The sequence below is a fragment of the Lepisma saccharinum genome, chromosome 12, assembly GCF_977018435.1.
Source record: "Lepisma saccharinum chromosome 12, izLepSacc3.1, whole genome shotgun sequence".
NCBI classification, from domain to species: Eukaryota; Metazoa; Arthropoda; class Insecta; order Zygentoma; family Lepismatidae; genus Lepisma; species Lepisma saccharinum.
Genome location: NC_139240.1, coordinates 43,606,463 through 43,633,703, shown reverse-complemented (window position 1 = coordinate 43,633,703; position 27,241 = coordinate 43,606,463). Strand labels below are relative to the sequence as shown.

Here is a 27,241-nt window from a genome sequence, read left to right as displayed (position 1 = left end):
ACTACCTAAGTATTTTAGGATTATTACTTGGCAGCATTAGATTTCGAGATGTAAACCAAATGACAAGCGAAACTATTGCAGCGCGTTGTTATTTTTTTTCCCCATTTTATTTTCGTGTACGCGGATAGTGCAAAATAGCAAAGAAGATTCGTGGCTTTATTTCTATTTTTTTCTGCAAAAGGAAGTTTTTGATGATGTTCACTGAGGTTGATTTCTGATTTCTTAGGTAAGGTTATGTTGCTTCATGCAGTGAATTCCTCAATCAGAACTGGAATCTTTCCTAGAATAGAATATTGAAAACTGACAAAGTTGTACCTATTCATAAAAAGGGAAATAAAAATAATATTGAGAACTACAGACCTATTTCACTTACTTCTACATTCTCAAAGATTCTTGGGAGCGATTTTACAATACAGGGAATTTCTCCATTTTGTTTGAAATTCGGCATACTCACTAATTTTGGCCCCCTAATCACGAATCTGCAGTCAAAATTTGGCGCTCACACGTGGAAATAGCAAAATAATCGAAATTAAGGGGGTTCTAAAGCCATGCTAAAGCATAGACCGAAATTTCTAAGGGTAACCGTACAACTAATATAGATTCGGCAAGGAAGAAATTTTCCGATATAAAAGATTGTTTCATTCACTAGAACATGTGAACCTTATAATTTTGTTACGATTGAAGGGATTTAAGTAAATAACAGAAAATATAAGGTCTCCGTCATGTTCAAACTGCTGCGGACAGATGGCGCTGAAGTGGTACTTTTGTTAATACCGGTGCATTTTCTTTCTTTTATGATTAGAATGGAAGATTTCGTGGTAAAGCAAAGATCACATGTTCTTCCCGCAAGCATCTGAAATACTATGTGAAAAAATGAAAACATTTCGTTCCTTCAGAGAATAGTGCTTATCATTAAAACTTTTGAAGTGGCGTTCCGTCGCAATATACTCCGTGGTGCTATTTTAGCATACACTGTTGCCAAGATTTCACTCCGTGCTTTCTAACGATATGATCAATGCAAGTTCTTGAAAGAGTGAAAATCAAACCAAGCTACCAGAGGATATCGAATCCCGTACATATACGAGAACAAGGGAACAAATATTCCACGGAGGATGTTAAAAATCTGAACAAGGTCGAAGGCAAGTCTTAATATTTAATTGCGTGTTGCTTAATATTATCCATCAAAGCAAAATGTTTGAAATATAGGCAAAATGTATAATTTATTTACATGTTGAAGAAATATCTTCTGATGTAATATCGGTGAGAATATCGCTTGACACTGCATGACTTTTTTAACTTCCAAACGAAGTTGATAATTCTTTGTAAAAGTAAAATCAGAATAGAATGTTATATTTTACGTTAGGCATAATCCTAATAACTACCATTTTGAGATCATTACTATAGCATAAAATATACGTAGCTTAATATAGATTATATCTGATATCATTAAATCAATATTGCATAAAATGCTCTATTTTCATTCCTGTAAGTTAATTTCCAAACCTACGAAACTCGTGCTATTCACATGTACAACATCGGAATGTTTATTACAAATCAGTAGTTTGTTTAAATGTTTTTTACTTTGCTCTTGTACATGGTTGAAACGAGTACTTGCTGACTTATTTTCTACAAGAGTTTGTCTCTTTTTATTTTTGAAGCAGCTCGCAAATATTCATATGTATTAAGTAGGTCAGGCTAAGTTAGGTTTGATTCGAATAGATGTAATGTGAGATCCCTGAATGTTGCAAGTTTCGGACACAGTTCTGTTATCTTCCTTTACAGAAACACGTCAGAAAACACGTTTTGTAAACTGTATGAAGCTCTTCTGTTTTCTTGTCCTTTTATAATTTAGAACGGCTCATAATGAGAGTGCATTTCATCCAATAACTTGATGCTGTATATATTTAAAGTGTAAAAGTACACCCTAACAGTTATGAGACTAAAATCTTACCGTCTATCGAACACAAGTCTGTATATTTACTGAGAATTTCAAAATGAGTACCGGTATAGATAAATGTTCCCATACTTGCAAGTACAAGGGCAATAATTTAATTGTGGATGACATAGAGCTTCATAGAAATCATAATTTGTCCTGATTATGCTACGTATATTTGGTTCATTATCAGATTGGATTTCAGTAGCCGTTTGTACTAAATAGTTTACTTCAAATACCAGTGAGTTTGAATCTTAACTAGTTTTTCTCTCAGACTAATTGATTTTGCATGGATGCCTATTATTAACATTCCATGCAGATAAAAGTTTTTTTAAGCTTTTTTGCTTCTTGGCTGGTCTACTATAATAATTCAAATAAAAATATAGTAGGAACTGAATTTCCATTTCATAATGTATTTCTGTTATTTTACCTCCAACTTCTGCTCCTTGGAACAATGATGATGAATAATGATTTGATAAAATGGATGATTAGAACAAAGACAATGATTAAATACATACATGAAACCAGGATTCGAACCTGGAGGAACCTCACTCCATACAGCGTTGCAATCATCACTCTACTATGAAAATATTTCTAACAATTATTTTGCCAATTTCTGTTTTAGGATCATCATATTTAACATTCATTACAAAGTTAGATCATTGAAGTGAGTTCATATCGTGAACCAAGCTGCCCTTTAATAACAGGACGATATCATTAAGCATTATAGTGCCAATTGGATCCATTATTTTCAAATCCATTTACTCAACATCTGTAAGTTCCATTATTAACTCAACTTGTCTAAGGTTGTAACAATGTAATATCAATATTTTTGAAACATGTTTTGTAAGTTCATAGTCTCATATACGATGATAAAACTATTTTTATTTGTTTCTTTTGCAGATGAGCATTTGAGAAACTAATCGAAGTGTCTTCTACCAATAGTAAATATCACTATTGAAATTTGTATAAAAGGACAATAGGTTTGACCGACAATGGCAGTTGGTGTATAAGCTTCTACGGAAAAACTATTATTCTACGGAATATACTGTAAATCAACAAACTGGACTGTTTGAACTTTACATGGAAGAGTACATAAATTTTTGCTTGCTAGCGTAGACACTTGATTGAATGGTGATGATTTACTAGAAATCAAGAGTCCAAAATATGCTCACGAAATTATGTTTCAAGCCTTCATAATATCTGATAGCAAGTGGTCATCAATTGTAAATTGTATATTAGGGGAAACAGGAGAAAAAATCAGTGCCAGGGGTGTGACTTACTTGTCTTTTCTAAGCATTGGTACGCATTCATTGATATTCTTGCAAGTTTAAATTTTTAGAGGTATTTTCAAAAATCCTAAGAAAATAAATGATTTGCAAAAAGCATATCTCTCAGACAGTGGCGGCAATTAGGGGGAGGGGCAGATGGCCCCCACTTTTACCCCAATAATATAAAAAACCTCATCTACCAATGGAAATTAAAGTGTCCCTGCCCTCTCCCATTTTTGGAACCCAATCGCCAACACTGCTCTCAGAGAACGCAATAATGTTTTGCAGGGTACTATAAAGAAAAATAATAAATATGCATTGAAACAACAACGTAAATATGATTTTATATATCCCGAAAATCTAGTTTTAGTAGTCCCTGTGAACAATTATTTTGTAAGCTATTGAACTTCTATTCTAATGGTATTTATTACTGTATTGTATTTCACTCGAAATACGTTTTTTAAATCTTCTTTATACACAGAAAGGCTAATTGGGACTGGACCTACAGTTTAAAGTGGGATCCAAACCACTATATCCAGTCACCGGCAATAAAAATAGGACACCTATATTCTGAAATACCTGCATCCCTGCAATGCGTTATGTGTGTTGCCTAACTCAACGGCAGTGACAGAACTTGCCATTACAATTCACTCATCGCCGTAGATTTAGACAACACACAAGACGCATTGCAGAGAAGGGAGACTTTCAGGATCTAGTTGTCCCATTTTTATTTGACGATCACTGTACACTCACCGTCTATCGAACCTGGGACTCCTGTATTACAAGGCGATTACGTTACCACTTTGCCAAGGGGGAGGCTCAACTTCCCTCGCAATTCATACTAATATGTTGCTGAACTCTATGACATATCAGCAGTGTTTGAATAGTAACTATGAGTTAATCACTTGAGAAAGTAATTCGCATATAATTGCTGTTATTACTGTTCTTTAGAAAGTACTTGACATAGTTATTATTACAGTTACTTTACTCTAGATTTGTTTCATCTCGTAAGACGTTCGGATCATGAGTTGCAAGCGAGATGTCCTTTTCACCACCGATGACCACTAAATGCTAAGCATTAAGTTTCATGAAATTATAACTTATTTCTTACATTTCATGTACAAACATTGAGGCAATAAAATTCACAGTAAACTTCTGTTACAACAATGACGATTAACATTTCATTTCATTTTGTTGAGCAAACCAAATATTTTTTAGAATTTTTGTTGAACTATAAAATTACTGTCCATGAGGATTGTTGGAGATTATGTATGTAGTCTTATATGGTAAGTGTTCTAATACAAATAAACTTGGGATACATCCTGGCTCTTGACGAAAAAAATACAAAATTGTCCTCATGGTCTCGAGATTTTAATAATCATCAATTGATTGATTTGCTTTATTTTACTTCACTTTTTGTGTCACTTTTGGCTAGTTTACGATGATAGAGATGAGTGGATATGATGAAATTGATGAATGGACACTCACGAACATCTATGCCCAGTCCAGGATTATAACCCTGGACCCCTGGCATCGTAGCGCGATGTGCTAACCACTCCGCCAGGGGGGCCGGCTTTAATAATCGTCAATTTACCCATTCTTTGAGGAGAACATTTGGTTCAAGTTAATATTTCTTTCCATGCAGTAAAGTAATTGTACAACTTACTAGTCAGGTGGAAAAATAACTGAGTTACAATTACTAATTTCATAACGTAAGTAGTTTACAGTTACTGTTACTTGAAAATGTTACTCATACTTCCAAAGATTCTACATCAGCTGCAGAACTGAAAACCAGAATAGACCAAATCCGTAAAGAACTATGAAACAGGACATTGTGTGGTGACATGACATGCAAATAAATTAGATGCGCTACAAAACTGTATTTAATATTGATCTATTACAAAAATAACAATTATGTCTTCTATTGTGTATCCAGGATTCTTCTGACATTTTTCTTTCAAAATCGCGATATTAAAACTCAGTAAAAATAAGGGTGCAGAATTACATGTTTATTCACTTGAAGGATAAAAGATTGAGGATCGTTAGAGAGCGCTAATATTTATAAATATTTACAACATGTTCACTGAAATTCTGCAAATTTATGAAGAAGATCTGCTAACGTCACCGATAAAAGATATAAATACGTTCAAGTACTGTCATATAAAGTGAATTCTACAGTCAATGCAGCATTTGCTTTAAACGTAATTGCAAAATGTTTTCAATTATTTCAATTCTCTTCTTACTTTATGCATTTCGTGTTTGAATTAACTACAGCTATCTTTGTATGTTCTCTTCTGCTTTCTAAATATTAAAAGAAATACATAATACAATACAAGGGATTTTATATTACTATTACGACTATTACTATCTTGCATTGCTGATAAATTGTTGTATTTTTTTTAATAAGGACATACAACTAAAATCTCATGATAAACAATTACGTTGCTCCACATCTACTTAGATTTTTCAATAAAATCTGCTAACCAACGTGCGTCATATCCCATCAAGGAGTACCCTAATCGACCAACCTGTATGTATCTACCTTGATTACGCGGAGATCTGGCAACATGGCCCTCGGTTGCCATGGCAAACGGTGCTGCCATCTGTTATCGAAAAATTACCACAAAATTGCCTTTAGTACGGCCTTAAGTTCTTATTTCCACACCCTCGATTTCCGAATTTCCCGCCGGTTCCGGGCTCCGCCCCTGGGGTAATCGACTTACCGCCCCCAACCGCTATCGCGGCCCCGCCTCCGCTCCGCTCCGGCTACCCGCCTATATCTATAGACTCCCTGTTAAGGGCATGTTAGAAATTGGCCGGATTCACCTGCCCCCAAATAAGCGCGAAATTTATACGTGAGCGCCAAATTTTAAGTGCAGATTCGTGATTAGGAGACCCAAATTAGTAAGTAACCGAAAATTCAAACGAATTGGAGAAATTCCCTGTATTGTTAAATTATACCGATTCTTGAAACAATTATACCTAAAAATATACTCAATTTTTGCAACAAATTCAATGTATTAAATAAATGTCAGCATGGATTTCTCTCGGGTAAATCTATAAATACAGCTCTTGCTCAAATGATTAATTACATATCTGATTCCTTGGAAAATCATGAAATTGTTAATGCAGTATTCCTTGACCTCTCTAAGGCATTTGGGTACCAGTTAGATAAAGTGAAAACACATTTAACTCCTTTATTTCCGAATTATTTACTTTTGTGCTTACCTTATATGCATAGCGGAACATTTTTCAACTTGGGATTATGTTTTTTTCACAGAAAAAAGCGTAATTTTTCACATTACAAGTATTTATTGGTCGTTGCTAATTCGTTTTCGTTACACACAATATGGCGGGCAAATCTTGACTCATGTTGTCTATCGTCAGCTGATATGCAGTGTTTCCAAACTTATTAACCTAAAAATGCCGCACAAACTATTCACAAAAAGTTTTTAAGCGAAAATTGATCCACAAACCATTCACGGAAGGTTAGGTTAGGCATACATAGAAAATTAAATGGGGGGGGGGGGGAAACCCGGTAAATTTCTCGTATCGGACAAACGGATTTCTTCAAATTTACAGGAGAAATTACTTACCGAATGCAGTTTCTTTAGACTTGTGGAAGTTCGGGGAAGTGTTTTCTCGCATCGTTCATTGAATTTTGCCGGTAAATCATCTATTTTTCGATATAAATGTGTGACCGATGCACGAAAGCTCTTGCATCCATTTACTTCCAGGTGGATGTAGCCTGTGTGTGATGACGTAATCCCGGTCAGTGTTTCCAAACGTGTTTTTGTAACTGAAGAAGATACGTTTCCGCAAATGGTTTGTGGGGCTATGTGTCAATGGTTCGTGGAGCTATGCGTCAATGGTTCGTCGAGCTATGCGAGAATGGTGTGTGGGGCTATGCATATTTTTTTTCAAAACCAATTTTTAACTATTGGAACCTATTGTGACCCTACCTAACCTAACCTTACCAGAAATATTTCGTGGGGCTATGTATGAATGGTTCGTGGGGCTATGCATCAATGGTTTGTGGGGCTATGTAGGTATTTTTGGGTGCAGTGGGGTGGAAACACTGCATGCCGAGTACGGTAGTGAAACTGTGACCGCCATTTTGCATATTACCGAAGGCAAAAAGAAACGAAGAAAACTTACTCCATATGTCGCAAATAGAGCTTATTTCCGTGAAATAAGCGAAATGCCACCTTCAGCAATGTTTCTCAATGCAGAATACGTAAGTACGAATATTCAAATTAAATGAACTAGCAAATTTCAGCCGTTTGTCCGATACGAGAAATTTACCAAAACCCTGCTCACACGTCATCTTGTAAAACTACCGCGTGATTGCTACACTGACACTTATTAACCGAAAAATGATGGTTCTTAGGCTAATATTGATCCACAAACCGTTCACGGAAGGTTAGGTTAGGCAAACAGAAAATTAAATAGGAAAAAAAAACCGCTCACACGTCATCTTGTAAAACTACCGCGTGGTTGCTACACTGACCGGGGGTTACATAATCGAACGCACAGAACATTTGATTCATGTAGTCGACGGTAATGGTGGCACGAGCTATCGTGCAACGGAGATATATTAATGTCGAAAATGACATTATTTACCAGCCGAATAATTTGCACAAATGGAAAGAACACAATTCCCAACTTCCAAAAGTCCACAGGAACTCAATTCCGTATGTACTTTCCAGTCTTTTCTCCTGTAAATTTGAAGAAATGTGTTTTCACTATATCTAACTGTTACTGGCATTTGATAGAGTAAACCATAAAATTCTGATGGACAAACTCTATAGCTATGGAATAAGAGGGATTCCACATTTATTAATACAAACATATATACAGGAAAGAATGCAATATACACAAATACGTTTTAATATACGTGGAACTCTCACTGATTACACCTCTAACACGAGAAGTATTATTAGTGGTGTTCCTCAGGGATCAATTTTAGGACCATTGCTATTTATCTTATACATTAATGACATCCCTGAATATCAAGATATGAGAGTAATTACTTATGCAGCTGATACAACAGTTTTGATTAATAACAAAGATATTGCCAATCTTGAAATTAATAATTTTGTAAAAATTAACCAAATAATTCAATATCTAAACCTAAATAAACTAACTATTAACAATAATACAACTAAATGTATGACCTTTAATTCAAGTAAAAACAACAAAATGTCCCACAAACTACCTTCATTGATAATATAGAAATAGAAGGAGAATATTCTACCAAATTATTGGGTGTTATCATAGACAATGATTTAACATGGGACGAGCAGATTGATAATATATGTAGTAAACTAGCCACAAATCTTTATCGTTTGAAACAGCTAGCACATTATAACGTAACTGAAATCAATAAAACTATCCATTATGGACTTATTTACCCTCATATTGAATATGGTATTGTAGCATGGGGTAGAGCTTCTCATATTAAAATCTCCAGAATACTAAGACTTCAAAAAAGGTCATTGAGAATTATGTTTAAATTAGGTTATAGAACTTCCTGTAAAGAAACTTTTAAAGAGCAACAAATAATGACTGTTTTCTCTCTATACATATACAAAGTCATCTTATTTGTTTTAAATACTGGTCTAGTGACCAAAACTTACCAAATGCATGACCATAACACTAGAAGCAAAAATGACTACCACCTAAAACAAAACAGACTGCAGTTATCAAAAAACACACCACTGAATTCTGGAATATGGTATTATAATAATCTACCAAACAATATTAAAATACTCACACCCCAAATTAAACAGGCAAAAGCTATAAAAGACTATTTGCTAAAAAAGCACTGTATAGTCTAACTGAATTTTTAGAAAATCCAGGTCTAGAAATTAACTAATGATACCTCTAATTTTATCATATGTAATTGCGCCATATTTACTCATTTTATATATATATATACTTTATTTTGTACTAGTTGTAACATATATGCCCTCATGTATGAAATTCTGTTCAGTAATACCGTATTCTCGCGTCTATTAGCCGCATGCGTGTATAAGCCGCATCCCCTTTCTTGGCCTTAGATTTCAGGAAAAGAAAATTTCTTGTGTATAAGCCGCACAATTGACCTTTTTTTTTTTGGGCGTAGGTAGCCAATTTCCAGTAAGTATTTTAAAAGTATTTTAACCTTTATTTTAGCGCAATGATCTACATATTAATATGGTATCATTCAGTTTGAGTCCTCAAAGCCCTTATTCACGGTTGTTGCTGCTACTCGTTGAAATATTTTCTACACAAGAGGTATTGTCATCTTCATCACTAGCATCATCATCCCACAACATTTCATCCTGGGTACCATCTAGGGCATTGGATATGCCGCAGTTCAGAAAAACCCTTCACAATTGTCTCCGACTTTACACTTTCCCATGCTGCCAGAATCCATTCACACTTGCTTGACAGTCGGATGTTTGATCTTTCCTGTTGCTGTAAGCTCGTGGTTTCCTGCACTAATTGAGTCATTATACAGACGCCGGAACGCAGCTTTAAACGAGCGAATTGCACAAACGTCTAGGGGCTGCAGTACAGACGTTAGACCCCCAGGAATCACAGCTACATCCGTTTTCAACATGTTGTAATGTTGTCTGTATTTTGTCTGTTAGGTGACCACGAAAGCTGTCCCACACCAGCAAACTCTTTTGTTCAGCAATGCACCAGACCTTCTATTTCACACTTTGTCTATCCAGTCTAATACCAGTTCTTCTTCCATCCATCCTTTCTGCTGGGCACGTATGATAATACCCGGTGGAAATGCCTCCTTTGGCACATTCTTAAGCTTAAGCACAACACATGGTGGCAGTTTCCTTCCATTTGTGAGAACACACAACATTACAGTGAATCGTTGTTTCTCTCCACCCGTGGTCTTGAGCGATACAGTGTGCGAGCCTCTCGGTGCAACTGTGCTGAACATAGGCATGTCCCAGTAAATTGGTGTTTCATCCGCGTTGCCGATCTGAGACAAGCTATAATCATTGGACTTTCGTATTCGAATCACGTATTTGTGAAATTTAACAATTTTCTGATCAAAGTCTGCAGGGAAACGTTACGCAGTTGTTGTCCTATGGCGAAGCGATAAACTTTTCCTACGCATAAAACTTGAACACCATCCCGCACTAGCTCGGAAAGCTTGACGACTGATGTCTAACTTTGAAGCTTCTTCACGAGCTTGAAAACGTATGTCTACGGTTACAGCATAGCCAGCACTTCTTCTCTCATTTACAAAGGCCAAAACTACTTCTACCTGTGGAAATTTGGCTCCTTTTCCACGAAATGTATTTCTCTGGCCACTTTTTGCAGCAAGCTGTTCCTTCTGATTTCTCCATCGACGAATGTTAGACTCGTCCACATCGTAATATCTCGCTGCAGATCTGTTGCCGTTTCCTTCAGGATATCGTATCGCTTGAAGTTTAAAATGAGCATCGTAGCTGATTCTTCTGCCAGACATCCTCCCTTTGATAGTACCAACCTTGACCTCAGGCCGACAACCTTCAAAGATAAGATATTATCATATTGTTGCAAAAAAAAGTTTAAAGATAATTTATCATATTGTTGCAAAGCCTGCTACAGATGCATTGTTGTTGGATTTGCTGTTAATGAATCCGTTATGTGATAAAGATAACAAATCAACGTACGTATTTTAGTATCCTAGCAGTAGCTGCACTTTCTTTCATTTGCGTGTATAAGCCGCAAATGTTTTCTCATTCGTGTGTATAAGCCGCACATGCTTTTCTTATCATTCGCGTGCATAAGTCGCAAATATTTTCTCATTCTTGTGTATAAGCCGCACATGCTTTTCTTATCATTCGCGTGTATAAGCCGCACCCCATTTTTTGGTCCACTTTTCGGGGGGAAAAAGTGAGGCTTATAGACGCGAGTATACGGTATCTCCTTTTGTGTATGTTAATTTTATGTAACTTTTTAAGGATATATCATATTCTTAACAATCATGTATCTTAAACTATTTGTAGAAAAACTCTGAATAATACACATGTAATCCTTGACTTTTTCCATACCTATGTATTGCAGGTTTACGGAAATAAATTATTATTATTACTAGTTCTCCATAGAAATTCTGAAATTTCTTTACGTATATAAAATGTTTAAGTGAACCCTGGACTGCATTTTGGCAGACTAATGAGGCTCTGGTGCCTGTAGTCACATCCAGCATACTCCTCTGTGGAGCATGTGTTGTGTTGTGTCGATGTGTGTGATTGTCCCTTCATCCATTTCATCTTATCATCATATCTTCATCTTCGCGATTCGTCAAAAGTTACAGAAAAGCAAAGTAAAATAAAGCAAATCAGGTTAATGGGTAGTGGTTCCGATTGGGTAAGATTCTACTTTACGTCCTTTTCCTAAGGAATATTTGTCATATGTCGTTGGAAAGCTTATTGTATAAGGAATTCAACAATGTAAATCCCAAAGTGAGGAAAAATTAACTGGAGGAGGAAATCGATAAAAACCGATGTTGTCCTGATATGCGTAATTGAACGTACTGAGGAAATTTTTCGATGATGAAGCACATATTTAGGGGTGAAATGAGTGCTAATCGCAGGGCATGAAATTTCAAGTTTGAAATCAGTTGCCGGACTAAAATCTTTGGTCGCCACTATTTTATATTGATAAATAATAAAAATATGAGCAATTATTAAAAAGTTAGGAATTAATGTTTGTGTAGCGCTGTCGTTCTGCACTGAAGTACCACTTATCAATCGCAGTTGCTGGGTCAAACTCTGACAGGGAGGATGGGGGGGAGGGTGTCAGTTTATGGAAACTCTGAGCAAATCATCCAGTGCCTCAGTCTTCAGAGAGTTCCTGTAAGTAGTCTTGAGTCTGTTGTGACAGCTGAAACCTCCCTCACATGAGGCTGTGCTCACTGGTAGAACAGCACAAAATGTCAAAATCTGGAGCAAATTGGGGAATCTTACTGAACAGTCCGCACTGTGGATCTTCTCCAGCGTCTGATTCAAAGCTGGAGAAGGAAACAAAAGTTTGTATTGTGTCCACTCTGCTGACAGAACATCCATTTTCTCATTAAAAAGGCTCAGGTTCAAGTATATGTAGAGCTTCTTTATTTCTTCTATCCCAAAAAGAAGAATATTTTCTTTGGGAGGCCAACCCAAGGTGTCGAAAACATGCAGAGATGCAATCGCATCTGTTGACGTAGACGGCAATGTTTCTGTGATGTACACCTTCACATTGTTAATTAAGTTTCCTCTAACAGTCTGAAACTCTTGCACATCCCTGATCTTCCCTGAAATGGATACATGGTCCAAGAAATCTTGTTCGCTTGGTCCAACATTAGATTCCAGGTCAGCCAAAACTGAAATACAGTGTTCAATTCTTATTTTGTAGTGCCACGCTTAAAAGGTTCTATTTCCCGTAGAAATCCAAAAGGAAGTACAGAAGCTTAACAAATTTAAATTGCTTCAAACTTTTCAGCAAACCCTTAGCTTTAGCACCATCATTGTCTTTTCTATGGGCCATCTGTTCAAGATGGGTCACAACAGCTTTCCATGATTGCAAGAGAGCTCTTATTGCACGTTCTTTGCTGGCTAACCACCTAATAGTGTGAATATCACTCAGTTTTAGAATTTCTTCTATAACTTCTGCCGTTTCTCTCAAGAGGTGAAGTCTTGAGCCGTGTTTGACACACATTTGAAACAACGAAATTTTAGTCGCCAGCCTAAAACTTTTGGTCGCCAATGGCGACCTGGTGACCGGAAATTTCACGCCCTGTGCTAATGGAACCTAACCTAACCTCGTAGGCATACTTCGTCCTCGTGAATGGTTCGTGGGGCTACCCGTGCATGGTTTTTGGAGCTAACGTGAATAGTTTTTGGGCCTATCGTGAATGGTTAGTGGGGCTGCACACACGGACACAAATACGAGCCTGTGGTGTTGTTAACTCCCATCGGTTACCTCCAAATGGCAATAAGGACGTAAAGTAGAATCTAGCCTCCGATTGTTTTATGATTTCTCCTGCCACAAATACTAATTATCGTAGAATTTTGGAAATCATTGTCACACAAAATTTGAACCTTCCTTAAAGTAATGAGCACTGTTTGGACTCGAAGAAAAGTTATTTATGTTGAAAAAAACAACTTGAAAATTACCTTACACACTTCTCATGAACAAGATATGGTAACGGTGTGATCTCGCACAAACGAATTTCTTCATTTTTACAGGAGAAAGTACTTACGGAATTGAGTTTCTATAGATTGTTAAGCTGTATCACATTGTGTTATGAACAAAATTTTAACTATGCTTGCCTAACCTAACCTTGCTGGAAATGATTTGTGGGACTATCCGAAAATGTTTTTTGGGGCTATCCGTCAATGGTTTCTGGGGTTATTTTCTTCACAAGAGCAAAATCTCACCTTCAAGAACCTTTCGCAATGCATAATCGGTAAGTACGAATGTTAAAAATGACGAAACAAGCGAGTGAAATGTGTTTGTGCGAGATCGCACCAGTACCCAACAAGGGTTATTGTTAAAATGCTAAGGGAACTAAACCTGTCCTGCCTAACCTAACTATGAAAGCATTTATTAAACAAAATCTTCAAACATTTCGACAACAAGAAGAAAGTATACATCTGAACACTGCACAGTAAACGAACAGATTATGTGAACCAACACCGGAAACCACTTCGTACCTCACAAGTGACGTAGGTAGGAAGGTCAGTTCGTAACAAAGATGATAGTAAATGAATTGCTGTTGGCAAGTACAGAATTACATATGGAAGTAAAGAACCAGTGTCAAACGAACACGCAGTAAGTAATCACTAAAACTCCACAGTATGTGTTAACAGACGTAAATCAAAATCGAAACATGATGAAATCGCAATAAAGCAAAAGGAACTTTGCCCCAAATCAATCAAATAATGTTTTCTTAAGTTGAAAACATTTTCTTTCAAAAGGGTGCAAGTAGATTAGGTAGGTTAGAATGTCCCAATGAAAAGAAAAAAGACAACTCGATTGGAATAATTTCAAGTTTTGAATGAATAATGGATTTAATGCCATACACTTGACCATACAAGCATACCCTATAGTTCCCAAGGTAATGTAGAAAAACCCGCGAGAGAAAACACAAACTTCAACGAAACCTATTCGGAAGAACTTAAATGAAAGCACAATTTATATACCATTCATATATAAAAAGGGATACATTAAAATTCTTGCATTCTTAATTTACTTCATATGAAATTTTTGGTAGGACTTGAGATGAGCGGACCCCTCTCTGATTTTCTTCATATTTAACATAGTTACTAATTGAGGCCTGGTAATCAGGAATCTGAAGTTAAAATTTGTCGGAAATGTCTAGAAATTGCAAAATAATTATGAACCATTGATGTGTGGTTAGGTTAGTTTCGGTTAGGTTAGGCAAACAGTTAAAATTTCATGTCGTGGAACTATCAGGAATATATATATTTGCTTGTGAAACAAAAAAATTCGCGAAAATAGACAGTTTCCATTCCGAAAACTAACGCTTTATTTTAGCTTATTTAGCAATTTCTAGACGTTTCCGACAACGTTTAACTTCAGATTCGTGATTAGGAGGCCTCAATTAGTGAGTATGCCAAATATGAAGATAATCGGAGAGGGGTCCGGTCATCTCAAGTCGTTCCAAATTTTTCATTTCCTTTTTTTGAAGGTAAAGTTCAGCGAATAATCTTACTATCTGTTCAGATTAAATCTTCCTTGAAGCAACTTACTGCATTCCATAGCTTGTTGCCACTTTTACCTGGCTTCGCCATTTCACTGACACTCAATTAGGCAAGTCATGTTTAGGGCTCTTAGCATTACAGTAATTTCCCTAAATGCTTTCAACATCTCATCATGCTGGTGCTGGTCTCAAGCACAACACCCTTGGTTTCGGCAGTAATCGGTAGAATTCCGTGTCAATGGGAGGTGGGGATCTTCTTTTCGCTGATAATTAGGACTTTTCAGAACTGCAAACAATGCTAGCCACTTTGAGAAAGCTTCAAATTTACTTTTGCAACCATTTGCACTATGCTGCAGGATTTTCTGTTTCTTCTATGAATGAAAAATGCTTTGCATATGGGTAGTTCAGATGCTTGGGTAAGGTACTTTTTCATCCTGTTTTTGCCATTAACTTGCACTTTTCGGAACTCCAAACAGTGGTTATTACTTTCATCAAGGTTCAAATTTACTGTAACAATCATTTCTACAATTCTGCAATACTTTGTCTTACACCTATGAAACTTTGAAAAATTCATTAAACATTTGAAACTGTTGCCCCCTATTTCACTGAAAAAAATGTAATAATATTACAATTTTAGGGAATGACATGTTAAATAAGTGAATGTGTTTAAAAATATTCTACACTGTACAACAAATGTTTCATTACAATGCTTTTTCTGCAATTCTAAATGTAGTTTCTGAAATCCTCTAGCAACTTACATAAATTTATCCGTTATTTTTTTGCATCCTTTGTGTTTATGACGTACAGACAATTGTGAGATAGAATGAGTTACATGTATGAGTAATGTACAGTCATGGACTGTTCTGGGTTGTAATGACTTGCACTTTCAATGGAATCGTTACAACCCAGCAGTGTCCATGACTGTACCTGTGTATACCCATGTTTCTTTTTAGAACATTTCAGAATTGAGTGAAGCATACTGCTTCTAACATATTTGCTTACATACACACACACGCATACAGAGGCATGGGGGAGGCAATATTTGAAGGTCTTTGAAAATTGGTTTTGTAAGGCTAGACAGCGATAAATTTTTCTAATTATTTTAAATTGCCTTTTTTTAAAATCAAATAGTAACGTTTGGTATTTTGAGTGAGCTGCTCTAGAAGAAAATGCCAGAAGCAAGCTCAGAATGTATTTGTTCAATATATGTTGAGTAATATTGATATATTAATTCTTACCATTATGATTTTCATAAGTTGTACTGAATGATATGGAAACTGCCTAGAATAGGGGAAATGTTTTTTTTAAAGTCAATACTGTACGATGTTAATTAGGACAGCCCTTGTTGAATGACCATCTTAATTTGCACCGCTTACGAACACTACGCCGAAATCCTTTTCATTAATTTATTGGAATATATTATGTAACCCCTGGAAACACATACCTAGCTGGTGTAATGGCCTGTGGTGTTGTCCTGCCTAGGGCTGTTGGCAGTCACTCACACACACACACACACGCACGCACGCACACACACACACACACACACACACACACACACACACGTGTACGTACGTACATACGTACGTATTTACTAAACTTCAATGTCTGCCTTGTTCATCCACTAAGCTGTCGATTGTAATCACAAAGCCGTTCATCGCAACTATCACAAAACCTCTCGCAACTCTATCAACTGTCTATCATAACTGTTCCTCAAAAGTTGCCCCTTCCTATCCCCCAACCGCACTATATATTTCTCACCAATATCCTGTTCGCGGAAGTTGAGGTACAGGCACCTTTAATAAAATGCTGAGTTTTCCCTAGGCAGGAAACGACTCGACGGAACCTTGGCACGCCATATACACCACACAATACCACATTTGACAATTTCTGACAAATTAGCTTCTGAAAAGTATGTTAGCAGTCAGATATTGTTCTAAGTGGACAGTTTACATTATATATATATTTTTTTTTTTTTATTGCAAGTTACTGCACACATGATGATCCATAAGTTATGCATGAATATTTTTTTTACAGAATTTATAATAGAATGATATTTTGTGAGATAGTGTAAAATTAGTTAGAGAACTTCAAATTCAGCATTCCATTCTTCAAAATTTCATAAAAGAAACTTATTGATGTTCATGCTGCATGAAAAATAATGTGTGGGAGTGGGCAGAGTTTAATAGATGTCTACAAATCCACATAATGTATCTCTGCAATACTTATTTTCAGTTGTGTATTTATTGTGTAATCCCATGCATGGCACCTGAATTTTCAAATTGAGTTCTAATTTTTTTTAAATTTTGAGTTCACTGATGGAAATTTCCATTGCTTTTTTTAAAAGAAATATATAATAAAGAGTACACTGCTTTTTAAAATTTTTATGCATTTTCTTTATCATGTGTATCATTCAATCAGAATAATAAACATGCCATTGTAAATGTTTTCACTGTTGCTATCCAAATTTTAAAATCTGCCATGATATAGTATTAGGATGTATTGCATAGTTATTCACGCTGTTACTGGTAGATCCATCTTTAAGAGGTGACTTGGGTGCAAGAATTATTTACTTTTAATTCAGTCTTTATTCATAAATTAAATGTTTTAAGATCAAATTTCAAAATGTGTAGCTTTTTGTTAGTTGGATTCATGGCTTTCATAGCCCGTATTTGCATTTATATATAATGCTGGCTTCTGAGCAAAAGGGGTGATCACTGAATTTTTTTTTCTACTCCTGGGTATGTATGTTTTGTTAGCAAGAGAGAACTTATACTTTCCTTATTAATGTATCATGTGGTATTTTCATTTACAGATCATATTCTGAATAATGACAACATTTATCTGCAATTAGTAAAAGATGGTATCCAAAGGAAAACGAAAGCAAGTATCATTTTTATTGGATGGCCACAACAAGGAACCTCAATCAAGAAGGTCAGAGAGAAGCCATCGAGAAATTCTGGGTGTTGCTGATATTAAAGGAAATGCACCAAATGAGAATGTGAAGCTAGCTAAAAGAGGAATCCTTTGTAAACAACAGCAAACCTTAACAGACAGTACCAGAAGTAAAAACAATATTCAAAATTCTAATATGAAAGTCAAGAATATGACTGGAACTAGCAACAAAGTAAAAATTTCTTCCAAATGTCAATGTGCGACAACACACACAAATAAGAGCAATGTTCCTAAAAGACAAGAGAACACTAGCGGTAGTGTTAATAAACGTTTTGTTAGTACTGTTGCACAGAGCAAGAAGGTAGATGCAGTTGGCAAGGTAGTATGTTGTTCATGTAAGGATCTACCTTTGAAGAAAACAAGAGTTAAGAAGGAACTTGTGCGTTATTCTGAAGTTCCTCAGATACCAACTGTACAGAGTGAGCCACAAGTGCCCCTGATGATTCCACCAGAAATTGAGGAGGATGAGGAAAGTGAGGATGAATATGTGTCGCCATTTGAAACCCCAGAGTTTCTTTCCTCTCTGAGACTTGCAAGGGAAATAAAAGACCTGAAAGCATCGATATCTGACAGGGGGCCGGACAAGTACTTCCAGCATGCACTGCAGAAGATAGCAAGCACTAAGGTAATATTTTCTCCCCTATGTGGTATTGGTACACTTGACCCCCTGTATCCCCTCGAGAATTTTGAATTGTTTATGAAGATTACATTGTTTATAAAAATTTGTCATTGTTTTTAGCTTGCGGAAATGTGCTGTTGTAAAGTAAAGTACGTGTGTTACCTTAGCATGTTACCTTGCCATGAAGCAGAACAGCCCAAAGGCTTCGTGCGATTGAATATAGCACCAAACACGACATTCCACAACAGCAGCTATACGCTGTTAGATGAGGATTGCTAGATTTGGGACTAATAGTTATTTTCGACGCATTCTTTTGCTATTTTAATGAGCTTACAAATGGTTTTCACAAAAAAAGGAAAAAAAAACGTGAAAGTACTCTTCGCAGACCATACTTTGGGATCAAATATCTCCATTATTTGTGTTTTCCACATGCTGGAACCAATTTTATATTATATAAAACATTGAAATCTGTCTATTAAAACGAAATCAACATAACTCTTGAGGGTTTACAGTGGGTCAATGCCCTGTAGTATTTTTTTAAAAATTGTACTTTTGAGTTCGATTTTTGTTTCAGTACATTTTATGCACAGATAGGCTAATCGGGACTGGACCTATAGTTTAAAGTGGGATCAAAGCCACTATGTGTGTCCACCGGATATGGAACCCCTTTATAAGAAGGCAATGACATTACCACTATGCCATAAGGGAGGCCCAAAAGTTGTAATTTCGGTCAACTTTTGGTAATTCACTTACTTGCAGTGCCATTTCTTGGTAAGATCTTATCAGTTGTGTCAAACTGTTTAGAGTAATAATACTTGAGTTGTTTGTCTTAAGTACAATTTATGCACATATAGGCTTAACGAACTATACAAAGGTAAATTGTTCCATGTGATGATATTTTTTAAAAAAGTTGTACACTTCGTGAGATGTTAAATCACTTACTTGCAGCACCATATCTTGGGTTTTTGTTTTAAATCCACTTTATGCACATATAGACTAATTGAGACTGGACTTACAGTTTGTAAGGTGTGTGTGAACCAACAGGTATTGAACGTGGAACTCCTTGATTACAAGGCGATGGCGTTAGCACAACATGATCGGCTAAGTCCAGTTTATGCACATATATAGTGTAATCAGAACTGGTCCTATGTGCCTCCACTCTGCATCAAAACCAAGATCCCTTGATTACAAGGCAACATTACCACTATTTAATCATGGAAGCCATAGGGTAATAATGTTTTAAACATTTAGAAATATGAAATTTGGTCTCCTCTAGCATAATGGCTAAACCCCACACACTGAGAGAACTGAGTCATTTTTCACATCTCCAAGTGTGGGAGTTTCAAAGTGCAAAAAGCAGTGTTGCCACATGCCTAGTTTTTTGCCCAGTTGTAAATACCACCTTCTGCTGTCAACATGGACCTTTTGCATGCAGTTCAGGGAGAGGCAGAGAGTGGGAGACCCATTCATTGCTGTCCAGCAGCAATCATTTGGTGTAGGTGCCTACAGATTACGAACTGTTTCTCTGAGGCATAAGTTCGGCAATGCAGTATTCCACCATGGCAAGTGGATTGGTTCAACAGTTCATATGTCCCTCCCTACTCTCCTATGCAAGACCAATAAATAGAATTTGAACTCGATCCTCTCAGTGTTCAGGGAATAATTCTATTGACTTGCTATCAAGGGTTCTCAGTGGAAACATATTGCACATGGCTTCAAATTCCACATAAAACTGTAGGCCCAGTTCTGATTTACCTCTCGGAGCATAAAATGGGTTTCAAATAGAAACTTTTGACAAGTATAACATTTTTAGTAATAATGGTAATTTAAAGAATTTTGGCTGGTTAGTTGCGGAACCCTGTATAGAATTTTATCCAATCAATGATCTGAAATACGGATTATCCAGATATTATTTTTACCTTTAATTAGATCTTTAAATATTAATATGATTGAAATTAACTTCTTTCAAAATAGGTACCAGATATCATTTGAAGTCTGGATACAGTATTTGTTATTGCATTTTCTTGTTATAAAAAGCACCACAAATAATACAACCTTCAGACAATGGAGGTTTTACAAGATACAGGTAATTCAGATGGAATTTTTATTTAATCCTACTCATGAAACTTCATTAGTTAATGCTAGTTTTGTGGTTTCTTATGTTGATGTTTACTCCTTATGGCTCAATAACAAGGATCGAACCTCAGATACAAAGGCACAGCACTTACCATTCGGCAGTGCAGGAGCATATATATATAAATACTAAAGGTGATATTTTAACAAAACACTTGTTCTACTTGTATTAACTATATAATCATTATTATTACTGTTCTTTACTTGAAGAATATGTAATTATTGGTCATAGCTCATCTTGGTGATGTTCTACTGTGCATAACTCACAAACAAGTAATTAAAACCTTGAATTAATCTTTCGGACTTAGCATTTGTGCTCATATATGTGTGTGTGTGTGTGTATTAAGGCTGAGCAGATACCCATACCGACAGTGATACTCTTATTCCCACTGCGATTTTCTTTAGTGATTGATGAATATTCAACACCATAGAAATTGTTGATAAATCTATTACCAATACTAATAAATGCAGCCTGAGTACAAGTGGTGCATAGATGCTACTCTTCTTCTGCAAGTGCAACCATCAAAGTAGATGTTCACTTGTGTAGATTTAGTGGGAAGATGCACCTTACCTTTCCAGCAAGCTTATTAAAGAAAACTGTACTTTAGTATTATACGGACTACCTCATTTGTCTACGTTAAATGATATTCCCCTCGCAAACATGAGTCATTTACTGTACCGTGCAAACCCCCTGCTTTTAGGTTAGATTAGGTTAGGACTACCTCATTTCTTTAGTATTATACGGACTATCTCATTTTAGACAGTCTGTTTTCTGGGAAAGCAAGAGAAACAGTTATGGACATAATAGGAAGACACCAGTGGCATGGCATGACTTTTTCAAAAGTGTTACCGCTATCAGTACGACAATTATGCCTACTAGACGTTATCTCCCCCCCCCCCCCAGTGATTTAGCCACAAACACTCCTAGAACACTCTAAGAAAGAACTACAACTCATAAGACAGTTACCATGAAAATCCAATGAATAGTGGTAGATCCTTGTCAATTCTTCATCTGTCTTTGTTTCTTTGCAATAAGGTGCAAAGGGGAAGAAGAAGAACCACACTTTTCTACGGTCAGTTTGACGTTTGTGTGGTGAGCACAGCAGGCAACACACCTCCACTCCTTTGTGGAAGGGAAGTACTACTGTTGTTGCCAACTTAGTATTTTGGAGCAAGGTTTGTCCAAATCACAAATCACACCAAGGAACTATATTTTCGTCTATTACCTAACTGGTCTCAGTTGTAGTTCAATCCCCTTGGCTTTGCAGTCTACCTCTGTTGCTTCACAGAAATGGTATTCCTATTTTAGGTGGAATTTAGCTCTTTCCTGCCAATCCGATGTGACAAACACTGCCTGATCCGGTAAGTATGAACGGCAACAGGGCCCCTTAACAGGCATATGAATAACACCATAGCACACTATGCTCCAAAGTCCTTCCCGCTCTTTCCTTGCATTGGCACCCTCTTCTCCCTTGTTGCCTCTTCAGGGTAGCGGAACGGCCTCCCTCTTCACTTGTCGGCTGCAGAAAAATGTCCTAGGCAATATCTACTCGACGGCAACGGTGTTCATTAATATATTTAACAGTGTTGTCATTTTATTGAAACAACTTTTTTAATTCTTTACATTTTGCTGTTACCTGCTGTAACACCGGTTGCATGGAACACACTAACCTAACCTAAAAGTGGGAGGTTTGCACGGTACGCTAAAAGACTCATGTTTGCGAGGGGAATATCATTTAACGTAGACAAATGAGGTAGTCCGTATAATACTAAGTACCAAGAAAACTAAGGGAAGACTGTATGTTGAAACTTTTTACTCTACATGGCTTACTTATTAAAATCTCATACAAGAGTTGCAAAATATTTTTTGTCCTTGTTTAGCCTCTTCTTCCTTTCCTGGTTTTATGTTTAGCACCTCTTACAATTATGGACACGTTATTTTTTCATTTTATCTGTGATAAACTAACTGTAGTTCTAAATACATTGAAACTTATCCACAAACCACTGTTTTGTACCCAGCAAATTCTCCCATTCATCTTTTAAATTGTTTGCTTATTTTTGATGGGCTAATCAGGACTGGACCTATGGTTTAAAGTGGGATCCGAACTACTGTGCATTGTGTCCCCACCAGATGTCGATCCCGGAGCCCTTGATTACAAGGTGGACCACATGTTGCTTATTGTTCTCATACCTAATAGTTATTTCATTCTACCACCACAAATAGGATATATTTACATACAAAATGAATGTAAACTGTTTGTGAAATGAATTTGAACGCACATTTTTTTTAATAGCTCAACACTCATTGCAAGAAACCCAATAGGTAGAAATGTGCTGTAAAATATTTACAATAAAATGCAGAATAGCTCAACACATAAGTTAAAAAAATGTAAAGTTACCTGTGTATATTGCACAGTGCCATGAAGGGACATTTAGGGGATATGGCCCCACACATTCTTGATCTCAGCCACTTTGGAGGCGATGTGATCAACACCGCATTGTGGCAACCTCTACCCTTCCTCCAGGGTTACTCCTAGGTACCCATTTATTTGAGGCTGGGTGAACCCCAGGGTGCTTTATTCAGGCTGCTTTATTAGATCACTCACCCTAGAACCCAGGTCTTCTGCATGGGAGTCAAACACCTACCGACTAGACTAGGCATCATGAAATTCACTACCTTTATCCACACCTGCAAACTTTCTGATGATGTGTGGACCAGGAAATTGTATTCTTTTACAGTACTATTACTGTACAAAAGTATGAGGAGTATTTCCCAATATTTTTCACATTAATAAGAATCAATTTTGAGTTTTAATAACTTTTGAATCACTCTATGTAACTGAAATTCACTATTCTTTTTTTGAATATTTTACAGGCTGCCAAAAAATTAAACATTCCAATTGAAGCAAGTCTTTACAAAAATCTCATATCGTTGCAAATAAATGATGAAGATTTACACAAAACCAGAAGATTCAAGCGAACACGAAAAAGAGACCATCATTCACCTTCCCCGAGAGACATTGAACCGAAACTATCTGATTACTTTACAGTATCACAAGGCACAGAGTATGCTAATGTAAATGCCTTAGATGTGTTTCCAGTAGGTAGTGTTAGAAGGTACGATGGGCATTCTACATATAGGAGAATGCAAGCTTGGTAGTATTGTGAATAATGTATCTATATGATTGGACAATTACCTACTTGACCAGTAATTTCAGGTTTGACTCATGTATTTTTTAAACTGAGACCAAAATTACAATATAATTTACTTACATTAAGAAAATAGTTGATATTAGTATGAATTTGTAACGAAGGGAATATTCACATAAGCTGTTGCCAGAAATATATAGGTATAAAAAGCAGTAGAAATTATAATAATACATGTCATTTTTCTGTCAGAAAATGAGATTTGAATGTTCATAATTTGTATGTGCATTAATTAATTTCAATTCAAACAGTGTTGCTTCAGATTTATGTTTAAGAACTTCAAATAATGTGTGATATATTAATTTATTCATAAATTTAATGAAATTGCTTTTGTAAGGAATACAACTTGCATGGTTTTACATTTAAAATGTTTGTGATTAAATTTTATTTACTTTTGTGTTTGAAACAATGTGTAAGTTTCTCAGTTATTAGACACAGATAGATTCATTTCATATTTTCATATGATAGTTTCCTATGTAACATCTGTAAAGATCTGTACGTGAGAATAGGTCCACTTCACTTGTTGATTACTTGTCATGAGTGTATGTCTGTTGTAACTTTTTTTTATATTCATGTGACTATAGGTAACGCTACTGGCAAAGAAAATTCTATACATTCAACCTTGATGTTAGCAATGGTTGTTTTATTATTTCTCCATTCAATAACTTGTTGATCAAGTAGAAATATCATGCTGAAACAAGAAATGTTTTATATTATTTACTAATTAATATTTTGACAAGTTAGCATTAAGAAAAATAATTTTTAGAGTACTATAAAGCAGTTAATTGACCTAAACAGGATAATAGTGTTCATGGTCAGTGAGTTTGGCTGTAATTACAGCAAATTTGCCCACAAGTATGCTTGTAACAGCAAAAATGTTGCGACTATTACAAGAAATAATACATACATATGTGCAAATGTACATATGGATTATTCCAATTCTGTATGAAATAATGATATACTGTTAATTTAAATTTTGTATTTTACTAGCATTAATTCCATTGTGTTCAAGCCAGATTATATCAATCATGTTTTATCTGTTTTCTTTCCAATTTAATGCTTGCTACAAATCATGTAGTGCATTTTTTTAAAGAAAAAAGAATGTTTATTTTTATGGTTGGCACATTTTAATACACATGTTTCTAGTGCAAAACTTTCAGTATTGTCTGATAATTTTCATTGCATAGTTACAGCGTGAGAAGTGTTAGTAATCTTGAATTTGCATATTTTGTTCGTAGTAAATGTATTTTTTTGTGCTAGCCTCCATACTCTGCAAAAGTTATGTATACATGTTACTCTTTTTGCGTAATGCACTGACAGTTACTGTTACTGATCTACAGTTTGCACTGCTAACTTGGCTCATGCCTGTTGGAGAGTTCTTTTAAAAGTTGTTTAACCGTATTTTGTTTATCAGATTCATTTTTCTCCTTTTAAAGAATCAAAAGAGTAAATGTCTTACATTGATACCTTAAGTTTGGCTGTTTTTTTTGTTTCTTCTCATTAAATTTTATTACTTTCATTTTCTAGATTAACTTAATAATAATACTAACATGGATATACTTGCAGAGAAAAGTTTACTAACAACATTGTATAAATTCATGTCTAAAGACACGTCTTGCTCTCAGTATATACGGTGGAAGATCGATTTTATGATTTTTAGGGAACCAAACCAAAGAAACTTAAAATGCAGGAAAATGCAACACCTGGGAATGTAAAATCGGAGTTTCACTGTAAATATTATCGTCTTGATTATTATTTATTATCTTCAGTAATACCTAGGTATACGCCTTGAAGAGAACTTACATCATTTCCTGTACTCGTTTTAATTTTGATAATTAAGTGAAGAAGGAATCATACTGAATAGTTACACTTGTAACTGAAAAGAAAGTTATGGCCTATAGTCCAATTAATATATCCCATAAACTTGATTTTGGTTACTGTTCAAACCTAAGACTGAATAATTGCATATCCTTATCCAGTCTGATCAATGTCAGTATTTCCTTTGTATCAGACTGTTAATACTTACATGAAGTGCTATCTACTATAATGCCTAAGAGAATTGGACTCGTGTAGTATTTGACTAAAATGTGAATGTTGTGTTAATTTATATGTATTTGTACAATTCATACATTTATATAAAATTAACTAAGAATTTGTTGCACTTTGTGTACATTAAAATAAAATTTAAAACATTAATGAATATTTTTTTGTCCCTTTCTTCCTGCCTATAAATTAATGAGAGAGAATCCCCTGGATTGTTGCTACTTATTCTTTGTTGAGTAGAATTTGTGTCAAGTTGAGATTAATAATGTTTCTGCAAGTTGTTGTCCTGTCGGTATTTCACTCCACAAAAAAAGAGCACGTTTGTGTCTGCATTGAATCCACCAATTGCATAAAACTAGTCGTATTTGTATTTTTGATATTAAGTGTGGCTTTTTAACCACTTTTAGCTAATCGTCACAAGTAGGTAGAATGGTGATTACATGAAATTAATGAATAGACAATTGCAAAGGATGTCCAGTCTGAGATTTCAACACAGAACCTTCAGTGGCGACATTGTAAGTCCACAACTAAACTTGTTCAGCCACCTAAACAGCCCTGACAATGGATTTTCTTATACTATCATCTTGCTATCAAGGGGTGGTGGATTTCATTTTTTGTGGGGGTCATACATATTATACAATATTGATTGATTGAGTTGGTGTTATAAGTCCACTTTATACACAGTAAGGCTAATCAGGACTGGACCTACAATCTAAAATGGGATCCGAACCACTATGTGCCTCCACCAGGTATCAAACCTGGGACCCCTTGATTACAAGGCGATGACGCTACCAATGTGCTATCAGGGAGGCCAGATATTATACAATAGTTCTATCTTAGAACTGTCAGTTAAGTTGCATTTAGTCTTTCTGAGAATAATGTCTACGTTGTAGACTTAAGAATCTCACTACATACATGTTGAGAGAGATTGACTGATTTGACATTTTAATTCCACTTTATGCACAGTAAGGCTAATCGGGACTGGACCTACAGTCTAAAGTGGGATCCGAACCACTATGTGTTTCCACCAGATATCGACCCCTTGATTACAAGACGATGGTGCAATCACTGTGCCATCGGGGAGGCCCTGTGTTGAGAGAGAGAGAGAGAGTTTGACTTATGTTAATCGAAAAAGAGTAAATTACAGGTTTGACTAATATCAGACAAATGACTACTTCTGCCAATGTTAGTGAAAGACTACAATGTCTAGTATTAGTTGATGGAGTTCATCTCTGGGTCGGTTTCACAATGTATAATTGAGCTTCAAGTTTGGATGTAACTTGAATTTTGTGAAAATGTCAGTTTTTCGATGCACAGTTAGGTTGTTAACTGGATGTGTGGTGGCAGTTAACTTAACTCCTACTCTTCCTTGCAGGTAGTAG

At 35.8% G+C, this 27,241-nt stretch overlaps 1 protein-coding gene across 1 annotated transcript; it reads left to right on the top strand.

Moving 5' to 3' along the window:
* Positions 1-73: 73 nt before the first annotated feature.
* Positions 74-25,960, top strand: LOC145996036 (uncharacterized). The gene is made up of 3 exons (XM_083132229.1): positions 74-226; positions 17,718-18,482; positions 23,485-25,960. The coding sequence occupies exons 2-3, from the start codon at positions 17,763-17,765 to the stop codon at positions 23,767-23,769; spliced, it is 1,005 nt and encodes a 334-aa protein (XP_082988355.1). The 5' UTR covers positions 74-226; positions 17,718-17,762; the 3' UTR covers positions 23,770-25,960.
* Positions 25,961-27,241: the final 1,281 nt, after the last annotated feature.

Bases quoted from the DNA above. Each gene is read 5' to 3' on its own strand.
- LOC145996036 (XM_083132229.1), top strand. From the start codon at position 17,763: ATGGTATCCAAAGGAAAACGAAAGCAAGTATCATTTTTATTGGATGGC. The intron at 18,483-23,484 runs GTAATATTTTCT...AATATTTTACAG, and splicing joins AGAAGATAGCAAGCACTAAG to GCTGCCAAAAAATTAAACAT.